The following is a 13,341-nucleotide window of genomic DNA, read 5'->3' as shown; positions in this document are numbered from 1 at the left end:
CCTAGTTTGTTTTGTTTGTTTAGGAAGACAAATCTAAAATCTCAAGATTCTCGAAGAACATTGACTTTTATAAGTCTAACTCAGCACATATATAGTGTGTACACACATACACACACACATTATTTACTAACATTCAAAATATTTATTGCATGCCTACTTATATATTACGCATTGCGTTAGGCACTGGCAGTGCTGCAGTATACACAGTAAAGTCCCTTCCACTTTACTAATTTATAGTAGAATTTGAACTGCTTTCTTCCTTCTCTTTCCCAGTTTGAACTTGACATGGAAATAACAGCCTCTTTCAGAACATGTTCATACATGTTCAAGGCAGTCTGTGCCTTTCCATGTATATAATGTACATTCAAATTTGTTTAGCTTCTGATAAAATCAAAAGGTTTTTTTGAAACAGTTTCACTTAAGGAAACTAATTTAGAATGATGACTTCTGGGAACATTTCTACAAGTTGCCTTCTTTCGTAGTTCTTAATTATGTTCACCCCTGAACTCTTTGCATTTCATATGTATTCTGTTTACCTACTGAATGATAAAAATCCTTGAATTATTTAGTTGAAAATACATAAAATGCATTCTAAAAAATAGTTTGTTAGATCCTCTATTTAAAAGACCTTACCGTATATCTTTTTTTTCCAACTGCTAAGTGCCACTGTATGTTTGAGTGAGGATCCCCTACCCAGGTATTTGTTTTTGTAAGTGCTGTCTCCTGGGCTGGCAGGTGTGTCCCTACAGAGGAGCCCTTTTGCTTCTCGTCTAAGAGGTGTAAGGCTGATCCTTAATCAAACTTTCAAAGGTATTACTATTATTTGATTTTTAAAGAACCACATTTGGAGTTGTTTTAGTTTTTCTGTTTAATTAATTCAGTTTATCTTTGTTTTTCAAACTGTATTGCACATGAGAATCACTAGGAGTAACTCCTCAAAACAAAAGCTAATTTCAGGTTGTTGTTTCCAAAGATTTTGGTTCAGTATATTAGGATTGGTCCTGGTCTGGGAATCTGCATCTTGTCAAGCAGTTCAAATGACTGTGTTTCAGTGATCAATTTTTGAGAACCTTGCACCTGTGATACGGAGGTATGCCACATTCATTTCTTACTATTTTTCTGATCAGCAGCAAAGGATATCTATCTGTTCTTTGAAGTTCGGGGCGGGGGCGGGGGCAGGTGGAGAGTACTAACCACTGAACTGCATATTGGCTTTCTTATAGCAGAAAACAGTTGTAATATCCATTTTATTATCTGATTTTTTTGTTGTTGTTTTTGAGTCAAAGACACACATGCTCAAATCCCAGAGAGGCTCTTTTCCTGAGGCTGGTGTACAAATGCTCACCCTGTTAAGTCTAGGCAAAACATTGCTGCAGTTAAAGTGAAGGCTGTAGGGGCCCAAGAAAGGAAATTCACACATTGTTTGGACTTTAGATTTTGTCAGAAGCCAGCAGGTGGCAGCATTTCAACACACAGATTTGTAAAGGCATTTACTTCTAAATCAGTTCAATTTGTGGGCTTATAATTTTGGAGAAATACCAAAAATACCCAGGAATTCAAAAAACAAGTATTTTTAAAATTTAGTTTTTATCATTTTGTTATAGTATTACAGCTTATTTTAATCTGTTCATTTTCTTAATATTTAGGGAATTAATTGTCATTGTTTTTTTCACAGTAACCCGAAAAACTAGTTTATGCTACTAAGAAGAGTGTCATCTTGTGGTGTGTTTTTTAAATTGCACTTGAAGATCCAGGGAGAGTTGCTCGATTCTCTGTGCCAGCATGCCTTTATGAGGCTGTGTCTTGGAGTGACAGGTCACAACTGCATGTTAGTCCAACTCAAATGTCTGCCAGTGTATTCACAGTGTATCTCTAGACCTGAATCTCAGTGTATTTTCTATGGCTGAGTTTATTAATATGGAGTCATTTTTTTTCCTAGTTAAAGAAAAAGATAAAAGGAGGAGTAAGTTCTTGGAACTGTCTGCTTAATGCTTTCTTGAAAGTTTTATGTTACATAGAGACATTACTCAAACAACAATTAATTAAAAACACCTTTTTCTTAAAGTTTTAACAAAAAAAAGGAAAATGGAAGATGTTTTTAAAGTTAAAAGTTATTAGTGATGAAAGCTTTTCCCCAGAAAAAGATCACTTCCTTTTAAAAGGGCATAATTTTAAATGTCAGTGTTTAATAATACCAGTAAGTGGTATTCTTATTTAATATTGCTTGATAATTTTTTAAACTTAAATAATTTACTACTCTAATATTTACAGAAGAAAATATTTTATTGCATACAGTCCACTTAAAAATTAAAATGTACCCTTTGAGAAATAGATTTCTCATAAATGTTAGAAAAATGTTTTTTAAGTTCAGAACTTGTCTCCTTGTAGATGAAATTAAGAGGTCTCTAAACTCCTGTTTAAGATTGTTTCTATAAATATATATGGTTTATATATTATTATTTACTATTTATAGTGTCATTTATATACAATGTGTACACATAATTTTTATGTTTTATTGACTTAAAAATCTAATGAAAATACTGTAGTATAACATATTAGCAAGAAGAAAAACTGAGTATAGTAGTCGTATTCATAGTGAGAGTTTTTGGAGGAGGAGCATTCTGGAAATTGCGGTGAGGTCTGAGGTGTCATTTGTTTAGAACAGCTGGGAAGTGGTTCACGACGGTGTGGACTGCAGGAAGCACATCAGCCTTCGGAGTGGAGTCGATCAGACTCGAATGCTGGCCCTGTCCTTTCTACGAGCAGAGTCCCAGGCATCGTATTTAATCTTTTTGAAACAGCTTTTTATCTTCTTAAAATGGGGGTAATAATTTCAGCTTCATATGGTTTTGTAATAATTAAATAAGATGGTAAAAAGTCAAAGCACTTTTCATTTAATACCATGCTTCTACATTATAGCCATTCTGTAAGTGTTTCATTTATCACTGAAATTTTAATTCTTTTGTAATTCAGCCGTGAAATGTTACCTCAGAATGATTTTCAGCAACCTTGAACATAGTTACATTAACATTTTTTTGCCTAGAAGAAAATGATCAGGTGGTACCAGGACCTTATAGATGCCAATTACATAAAGTGTTATGAGAACACTTGGCAAAACTGTCAGTGGAGGTTATTAAAAAATAATTTAACACTGTAAGATTTACAGAAGAAAATAATTTATGGCGTACAGTCCACTTAAAAATTAAAATGTACCATTTGAGAAATAAATTTCAAGTCAGGAATATTCAGGTTGCTTTCACTTAAACTATCATTTGACTTAAGTAAGGGAGAATACTGTATGTTTTCTTTTGCATTTTAATTTAATTTGGCTTCACATTTACATCCCTGAATATTTTAATCATTCTGTTGGACATTGCACTAATTTATCTGCTAGACTTCTAACAATCTCAGTCATGTGTAACCTTGTATTTAAAAGAAAATGGCTGAAAATAACCTTTATAATTATGTATAAAGTGAAGAATAATGACTTAACAAATTTAGCTCTGCATTCTCTCTGACAAGGGTTCAACTAGGTTAGCTGCAGCAAAGGGCATGCGTGGAGATCACTGTAAAGCTTTACTTTTAAACAACTGTTTTGAGGAAAAGACCCACTTTACTTATTAATATCTTTAAATTATGTATATTACACATAAATTGCTCAGTAGGAAAAAATAGTCAAGTGATGTTATTAGAAGCAAAAAGGGAAAATTTTCCCTTAACCTCATCATTCCCTACCACCAGTCTCAATCCAATCTTAATTTTTCTTCTACTGGTAAACACTATTAACAGACCAGAACCTTACGTTGTGTTGTCAAATCACTACGTTTGTTTATTTCAACGTATTTGGATTTGTACTGTACATATTCTGCATCTTTTTTTACAGTCATTGTCTTGGAGGTCTTTTTATGTCGGTATATAAATCCATTTGGTTATAGTTAACACTCATTTGATTTATTATTTTTTGCCTGAAAGGAGAATGCACACCCAGGGGAACCACAGAGTGTCTCAGTAAGAGGATGTAAGACAGGACTTACAAGATTGCGTTTTTAAATTCTTTTTAAATTGATTTTAAGAGTAAGAGAGTGGGAGGGGGATTGAGTAGGGTGAGGAGAGAGGCAGGCAGAGAGAGACAGACAGACAGACAGACATTTACTTGCTGTTGCACTTATCTGTGCGTTCACTAGTTGATTCTTGTATGTGCCCTGATCAGGGATGGACCCTGCAACTTTGGCATATTGGGATGATGCTCCAGCCGATTGAGTTACTCAGCCAGGTCTAGGTTGGGCTTGTGTTGGGTGATTGGAGGTTTTTCATTGAATTATTTAATTCAATGTTGTGTAAATCACTAAAATATGAATACAAAAAGGACAGGTGCTGTTTCAAGAAAAAGTAAATCGTATGCTTTAGAAACAATGGGTAACTAAAAAACTTGAGGCTAGTGAGGATACTGAATATATTTTACTTAAATCTTACTAATACACTGATCTAAACACTCCTAGGAGTGGGGAATGAAATGTATGAATCAAGGATAATTTTTGTCCTGTAGGAAAAACTGTTAACTGAAAACTAAAACAACAAAAATTATTGTATATAATGTGTAAGGAAGTTTATTGAGTAGAGGTATGAGAGGAAGTTTATTTCCTGAAGTGTAGGCCTTTTAATATATTTTCTTATAAAACATTTTAATGATGCAGTCATGTTACAGGTTTAAATTATGAGGACATGGATACAATAAAAATGTGTTAACAAAAGCCTAAGTTAATAGTCTAAATGTGGTGTTTTCATACCACAGGTTACCTATGTAGGCATTTAGAACATGATGTGGTAGTTCTCATTAATTAAAAATGCTGATCATTAACTCTAAACTTAAGAGAAAAATAAAGACTAGATTGCTGCATTGTGTTAATCTATTTCTATACAACAACTTTCCTCAAAACTTAGCGACTTATCATGGTGATCACATCACTAGGCATATATAAATGTTGAATAATTATACTGTACACCTGGAATTAATATAATATTGTATGTCAACTGTATTTTAATAAAAAGCCTCTGTGACTTGAAATGATAAACATTTGTCATCTCACAGTTCCTGCGGGTCAGAAATTAGAGAGTGGCTTGTGTGGTTCTGTCTCATGTTTTCTCAAGGAAGTGCAGTCAAGTACCATGTCAGCCAGCACTGCAGTGAAAGCTTAACTAGGGCTGCAGGATACAGTCCCAAGAGGATTCACTCGCAGGATGCTGGCTATTGTCACGAGCCCTCGATTCTTCCCCGTGCGGGCCTACCGTGTGCTGTGCAAGGGAGAGCAAAATAGATGAAGCCTCTTTTGAGGTAATCTGAGAAGGCACATCACCATTACTTCTGCCCTGGTTTATGAGCAGTGAGTCAGTAGTACAGCGCCTACTCCAGGGGAGGGCAACTAGGTACCTGCTCCTGAAGAGGAGAGTAATTTCTACACTGAACGTGTTTTTTCTGTGTGTGTATGGGCCAAGGAGAGGGAGGGATTCATTTATATTATTTGGCTGCTTTTTAGGACACTGCCTTAGGAAAACCCCGAGAGGTGTTTCGACTTCCTGCAGATTTGACTGCGTACGACAATCGGCTTTGTGCATCTGTCCATTTCACATCTTCTACTTGGGTTACCTTGTCAGATGGAACTGGAAGATTATATCTCATTGAAACAGGTGAACGTGGCAACAGTGCTTCTGAAAAATGGGAGGTGAGATGTTTGTTTGTTTGTTTGTTTGTTTGTAGGTATATTCAAAGGCTGGAAAATACATAAATTAAGGACCTTCATGATTTTGAAATAATACTTTTTAGGGACAGTTTATGTGTGACCTTTTGGTTTTAATTATAAGTAATGTTTTGAATATCTCTAATTAAATTATAACATGTATGTCTTTTACAAAACTGATATGTTAACCATTCCACTTTGGACCTGGGGTCAATGCAATTGTCAAGAATTGTATTTGTTTTTTTCAGCCAATATTTTATTGATTTTATATATGTAAAGCAGCACACTAAACACTGACATTGCCTTCCTCTTGGAGAAGAGTTGGCCAGAAAATTACATTGGCATATCTTTTCTCCTCTTCTCATGTTACACTTGCTGGTATGTTTAGGGGCCTAGCTTGCTTCCATTGCACCACTCTGCTAACTGGTATGTTTACCAGAGTATTCCCTACTTAGGAAAATCCACTACAACATAAATGCAGTAATGTACCAATTGCTAAGATGCCATTTTTACTGTTTTGCCGTTTTCTTAACACAAGGTAACAGATTTAAATCTGAGGAATAAATAGTAATAAATAAGGGATTAATTTCTCTAGAGCCACAGTTGTTGAACGTGGAAAAGATTGATGCTGAGTTATACTAAAAAGAACATTGTGATGCTGTGACTGTGTACATTTCAGCTGGTCTTTAGTTCTGGATAGAAAAAGAGATATGAACTTAATATATTTATGTCTTATAAAATATTTTTATCAGTCCAATATATATTTATCAAGGCTTTTAATTATTTGAGAAAAATCAAAAAGGCCTTAGAAGAAAAATGTTTTACTTTTCTCACTAAGTTATACTACATGGTATAATACCAAATTGAATTATGTTAAAAAATACAAACCGAAACAAAATGTATGACCAGAACAATAATATCCTGTTTACCAGAGACTTTGCAGGCTTTTGCAGTCACATTTCCAAGTAGTCATTGGACATTGTGACATTTTCTGCTCTGGCCTCCTGTAATAACTTTTTATTTCCTTTTTTCTTTTTCCTCCCTCCCTCTCTCCCTCTCTCCCTTTCTTTCTTTCTTTCTCTTTCTTTCTTTCTTTCTTTCTTTCTTTCTTTCTTTCTTTCTTTCTTTCTTTCTTTTTTTTTTTTTACTGAGGTGATGTATATAACACACTTATCTGAAACAGTGGAAGGAGTTTGGAAAAGATGGGCAGGAAATACATGAATGAGAATTTATCTTTTGTAAAGCTGTATTGACTCTCTTGGTTTTGAGCAGGAAGAGAAATACCTTCAGCTTAAAATGACACTGCATATTTAACTAGGAAGGAAATTCATAGTGGTTTATAATCCATTTGACTTCTGCTGTGTGTATTCTCATGGCACATATTAAGCCTTCAGTAATATTTCTAAAATCAATTAAAAATTTATATCTACTTCTTTTTCATTATACATTGCTGTAATGAAATAAGCACCCTCTGAGATGTTTTCAGTTAGTAATAGTTTTGATTGGGAGTTGGAGCAGATGGGAAAGAAATGGGACTCAGGCATTAACTGAGTGAAAGGGATACCATGGGATAGGCATTGCTTTAAAAGAAACAATTTAAGAGAGTTTTAGGACTTGAGGGAATTTGGTAAAACAGAGAGCTAGCTGAAGGTGGGCGTGGTTGGGGTGCAGGAGGGCGTAAGGGGCCGAGAAAGCCCGGTGGTGATGACTTAAGTACAGAAAGAAGACAGTCTGCTTGCCAAATATTTTGCCTCTCATATGATGGGAGGCTGTACATCAACAATATCGTAGTTGAGTTGCTGGGCTTGTTCAGGAGACTGGAAACCTCAGCCTGACCATTTTTAAAAATCCAGGTATCTACCTCTCTGGGCTCCTTCCAGTCTCTTTTGTGCACAGGAAAGAGAAAGAGAAGAAAACAATAAACTAGCTACTTGGACCTGGCAAAACTCATTAGTTTTCCTTCTTCCTTTTTGTCTCCTCTAGTCCCCCAAACAAAAGCAAAACCCAGTCAACCGTCTAAAAACCTGTCTTTTATCATCTCTGTTTTGAGTACTTGAGGATTTTGTTGTTGTTTTCATGTTTATGGAAGACTTTAGAAGGGATCCAAAGGCATCTGCTTTGAATAGTTTTGACAGAGTTGCTCAAATACATAGAAAAATTGACAACATTAAAGCACACTTTTTCTTTATAAGGCTTTCAAGTAGGGGCACATTATAAAGGGATTCCCGATACAGGTTATTTTTTTTTTTAAGGGAGCTAATTTTTAGATTTTTTTTCCCAACTATTTTTTCATTTATTTGAATATCTTGTTTAGAAATCAATCTAAAACTTGTTTAGTACTTACTATAATAAAAATATGATAGTCTTTTACATTATGTGTTTGTAATACAAAAAAAATTTAAGATGTTGTGTCTCCATATGATGCTTAGATTTTCTTTTTTATAAGCAAATTCAGTATTACATTTTAAATAGAGTTGGTTGAATTATACTGTTTAAATGGATTCCTTTGTTTTTGAGAAATAAGAAAGTTTTAGTGATTTGTTTTTCACTGCCTTTGACTCTTACTTTGTAAACTTTCAGAAAATACAGAAAGACAAAATAAAATAACAGGAAAAGGAACACGCACACATGCATGCATGGTATTCAGAAACTAAGAGGAAAAAAGCAGAAATAAATCATATGTGAGAGGGGAAGAGATGGAGGAATGAATAATATTAACCTGCTCACATGCTCTCCTTTTGTATAGAGCACTGTTTTCACTTGATAATTCATTTCTAGGACAGTGCTTTTAGTTCTCTTTCTCCTTTAGATGCTGTGTCAATGACCTGTTGTTTTCTTTGTTTTTAAGCCAAGAATACTGAATGAGTTTTCTCTGTTAAATATTTTTTAGAAGTTCTTTGAGGAACTGTATTTAAACCTGCAACCTTTAAAGGCTTTTTTAAATTTTATATTCTTTGTAATAAGTAGTATCCCAATTGTTGGATTGTCAAAATTCTGTGTATTCCTTCTGCTATATGCATTCATGTAATGAGTACATTTTTGTGTGTGTCATCTCTTTTTTTCCTATAGATTATGTTTAATGAAGAGCTAGGGAATCCTTTTATTATAATTCATAGTATCTCATTGCTGAAAACTGAAGAACATTCAATAGCTACCCTACTTCTTCGAGTAGAGAAAGAAGAATTAGACATGAAAGGAAGTGGTTTCTTTGTTTCCTTGGAGTGGGTCACTATCAGTAAGAAAAATAAAGGTAAACATGACATTCTGAATCCCTCCATAGTGGTTGCCATAATTTTGTAGGTTTGAAGTACAGAGCTGTTCCTATAAATGGTATTTGCTTTTTCTTGAGTATTGGGTTATGATTCTGATACCTGCCATCCAGTAGAATGAATATGTATAGATGATTTCTCCTTAGATATGGGTTATAAAAAATTAATAATGTGCTTCCCCAGTAAGTTATACCTTTTTGTATAAAAGGAAACATTATATAATTTTTAAAGAATTTAAAATATATTTCTTAATATATGCAAGAATATATGTGTATATGTATTTGTATACATACACCTGTGTGCACAAGAATTCATATATACAGGGTGGGGCAAAAGTCTGTTTACAGTTCATATGTAAAATAATACAATAATTAATAAATTATACCAGGATAAACTTTTGCATACTCAGAACTATAAACTTACTTTTTTCCCCACCCTGTATATAAAATTAAATGTAAATTAATTAGAATTCACTGTATAATTGAAATATAAATCAAATATAACTGCCTAGATGGAAATGAATACCTTTATTTCATTAAATCACAACTGTTATTTCTTTTCATTCTAAGTTGAACTTTGCCATTTGTTTCTACCCTCAGGAAAACTCTTTGTTTTTTTTTTCACTCATAGTGCTTCCATGCATAAGGAAGTCCTGACTTTTAGTCTGCTTGAACCTGTCAGACTTCTAAGTTGGACATTAAAAATTATATTTTTTTAAAAACAATTAATTAGGATTCCTTTAGTGTTGTGGTCTTGCCCTTTGCTAGTGCTTAGCTCTTACTGGCTCACCAAGTGGTTTTTCACTGCTGTTGAGCACTGAGGGATCTTGTTTCCATGACTAGTTGTTTTTCTCAGTAGTTTTTATTAACCTACTCATTTAACTTATCAGTTTAAAATTTTCATTGATTTCTGTGAAAAAAGATTTCTTCAGCACAGCTGCTAGTTTACAATCTGATAAAAACTATTAACATTTTTTTCTAAGAGAGCTTTTTTATTTTAGAATGAACTATATGTATATATAAATATATATTCATATGTATATAGATATATGTGTATGCGTGTGTGTGTATATACCCATATATACATATATAATCAGAATAGTTTATAAATAAGCTGAATAAATTTACTAGATTTTTCCATTGAAGTATTTGATGTAATTTGTTTTTCTACCCAGTGTTATAGTTTCATCTCTGGCGGAACACAGTATTTTAAAACTTTAGGTGTTAGAAAACTTTCTCTGACAAAGGCTAGATGGTAACCACGTGATCTGTGTCACATGGTACAGAAGCAGCCACACAATACATGAATGAGTACAGCTGTATTCCAATGGTATTTTATTTATGGGCCCTGATATTTGGGCTTTATGTAATTCCTACATGTATTTAAATATTATTGTTTTGAATTTTTTTAACCACTTAAAAATTTAAAATTTATTCTTTGACACATAAGGTGTAGTGTGCATATCCCTGCTTTAGATAATAAAAGCTTTGTTTTTTAAATTAAATTACTTAACAACTTATAGGAGATGTTGTCCTGCACGTCCCATCTCTTCTCTGAGACCCTGGGTTCTGTGACAGCTTTAGCTCCCTCCACAGGAACTTGCATCAGACTGCCTCAGAACACAGTGGCACTCCAGACTACCCCCACACCTCTGTTCCCTTCATCTTTGTTTCCTGCCTCAGGCGGACAGAAATATTTAGATTCACCTTTCTTTTTTCACCCCCAAAATAATTTTAATTATTGCTACTATAGAAACATTCTTTCTGTGGTTCACTTTTTATCTTTTTTGTTATTCGTGATGTCTCATTCCCTTTCTCCTCCTATCACAGATACTATTGTTCTACATTTTTATTTTATTTTTAAGTGAAGATAACAGCAGTATTTTTCTAAACTGTGTTGAGTGGAGCATTACATAAATTATATTTGTGGTCCAGTTTTAAAATGTGGGCATACAGTATCCCCATTACATATTAAGCATATTAAAGTTTCTAAAAATTTTGAGTAAAAAAGAAAATTTAATTTTAATCCAAACTTTCCCAACTTTTTTACATGGAACTCACTTGAAACTTAACTATCATATTCTGTCCCAAACATGTTGGGAAAAGTCACACTATAAAATATACAGTGTCTAAGCTCAGGTCTTTAGAGGCAGGTAGGACTCTCTGCCCTTTATAATCCTGTGTAGGAAATATAGTTTTTAATTCATTTATGAAATGAGAAGTCTATTCTTAAATATGTATGAAATAAATAAGTGGCTATAGGTGAGGATTTTGAAAAAAACTAATTGATATTTTTAGAATAGATTCTATTATTATGCATAACTGATAGGACATTGAGTTATGAGTTTTGACTGCTCAAGGTGAAGCTTACAAGTAGTACCCAGTTTAATAGAATAACAGTGTAAGTAAAGGTATGGACTCAACTGAAATCCTTGAGTACTTTTTAAAGCAGAAAATAATCTACTTTCATAAGAGAATAAATTCAGTTAATTTATCAGACACTTTCAGGATACAATTATTTATATCTTAAGAAAAAAATTTTTTAATACTGATTTTAGAGAGAGGAAGGGTGGGGGGTGGAGGGAGAGAGAGAGAAACATGAATTTGTTCCGCTTATTTATGCATTCATTGGTTGCTTATATGTGCTCTGGCAGGAGATCGAACCTGCAACCTTGGTATATCAGGATGTATCAGGATGACACTCTAACCAACTGAGCTACCCGGCCAGGGCTATATCTTAAAAATTCTAAGTACAATTATTTATGTTTCATTATAATAGGCATATAGAACAATATCTGAATGTGTATAAAAATCATTTCTGCTTAAGCATATTTCACTTTAATAAAACCCCTTATCAGTAGCTAGAACAGGCAGAAAAATAGTCTACACCTCACTTTGTCCCTTATCCTCAATTTGTGGCTCTTTTTCAGAAGATGCCTATCGTATACTTGCTGGGAAAGTAGACAGACTGTAGTCAAGGAAAAGGTAGATCCTTCAGAGACGGATATTTCAGGTTAAGTCAGTCACTTTGGATCTAGGGCACTGCTGCCCTATAGAAATGTCCACAAGATGGACCTGTTTTATATGTCTGCCATTTAGTGTGTTAGCAGCTAGCCTTGTGTGGCTGTTGAGCCCCTGAAATGTGGCTAGTGAGATGAAGGAAGTGAATTTCCATTTTTACTTAATTTTAATTAAATAGTCACTTGTGATCAGTGGCTAATACATTGGATAACATAATCTAGGACAATTTTTATCAGATCCAGTGTTTTAAAATAAGGATTTTTTACAGAATATTAGGTCATTTTTTTTTTGTCCTTTGAATCTATAAAGACACCCAACAGTATTCCTTTTAATAGTACATTTAAAATACTTAATTTTAACTGAAATTTACATACAAATATTTTAAGACTATTTCTATAATATAGTTTTTTGTAATTTATATTCAAAAATACTTAATATTCTTTCAGATAATAAAAAATATGAAATAATTAAGCGTGATATTCTCCGTGGAAAGTCAGTGCCAAATTATGCTGCTATTGAGCCCGACGGGAATGGTCTAATGATTGTTTCCTACAAGTCCTTCACATGTGTTCCAGTTGGTCAGGATGTTGAAGAAAATAAGGATGAAGACATATCAGATAAAATCAGAGGTATTTATATGCATACATACATAAGTATGGTTTGTCTGCTCAATTATGTAATGGGCTTTACCAGGTCAAAATAAATGCTTAATTATTATTATTATTAAAAATATATATTCCCAGAATAATCTTTATGAAATATACCATCTAAAGAGTGGAAACTAGTTTAATTTAATAATTTTATAATTACCAAAAAATGTTTAAAATACATAGCTTATCTGATTAGGTGTTTAATAAACACTTGGCAAAAGAATAAATAAATAGTGACTATTTGTTGTTGGCATTTGAGAAGCTGGCATATTAGTATTAAAGATAATCTTTCAAAATAAGCTCAACTCTGTTCATTTTAAGTGTATGCTAAGGTACATGTTTTTACCTTTCCAAAGAAAGTTCCTTGGGGACATACTTCTGGTTTTCTGTGTAGGCTGAGTGACTGAATGAAGATTTGTAATGTTTTCAGAATGGAAAGAGTAACAAGGTCTTTCAGAAGAAGTTTACATTTGTATATAAAGAATACATATTTTAAAAATATTCAAGAGATGTATAAATATATATACACCAATATAAATATTTCTTCTAATCATTATTCATATTTCTAAAATTTATAGCTATAGAATAGCGCGCATGTGTGTGTGTATTTTCCTTGTCAAAGGACACTTGTTTTTTTCACTGCTTTTAGAGAGAGACGAAGGGAGAG

At 33.3% G+C, this 13,341-nt stretch overlaps 1 protein-coding gene across 1 annotated transcript in view; it reads left to right on the top strand.

Annotated features, from left to right (window-relative positions):
- The window catches only part of NUDCD1 (NudC domain containing 1), a 53,654-nt gene that overhangs the window by 14,128 nt on the left and 26,185 nt on the right, over positions 1 to 13,341 (top strand). The window contains exons 3-5 of the mRNA XM_054590398.1: positions 5,535 to 5,720; positions 8,805 to 8,985; positions 12,471 to 12,653. Coding sequence (XP_054446373.1) covers positions 5,535 to 5,720; positions 8,805 to 8,985; positions 12,471 to 12,653 — 550 coding nt within the window. The remainder of the gene's footprint in view (positions 1 to 5,534; positions 5,721 to 8,804; positions 8,986 to 12,470; positions 12,654 to 13,341) is intronic.

Source organism: Pteronotus mesoamericanus, unplaced genomic scaffold (genome assembly GCF_021234165.1).
Source record: "Pteronotus mesoamericanus isolate MK-2021 breed Mesoamerican mustached bat unplaced genomic scaffold, CSHL_Meso_final scaffold_174, whole genome shotgun sequence".
In the NCBI taxonomy this organism is placed as follows: domain Eukaryota; kingdom Metazoa; phylum Chordata; class Mammalia; order Chiroptera; family Mormoopidae; genus Pteronotus; species Pteronotus mesoamericanus.
This window is presented reverse-complemented; position numbering and strand designations above follow the sequence as displayed.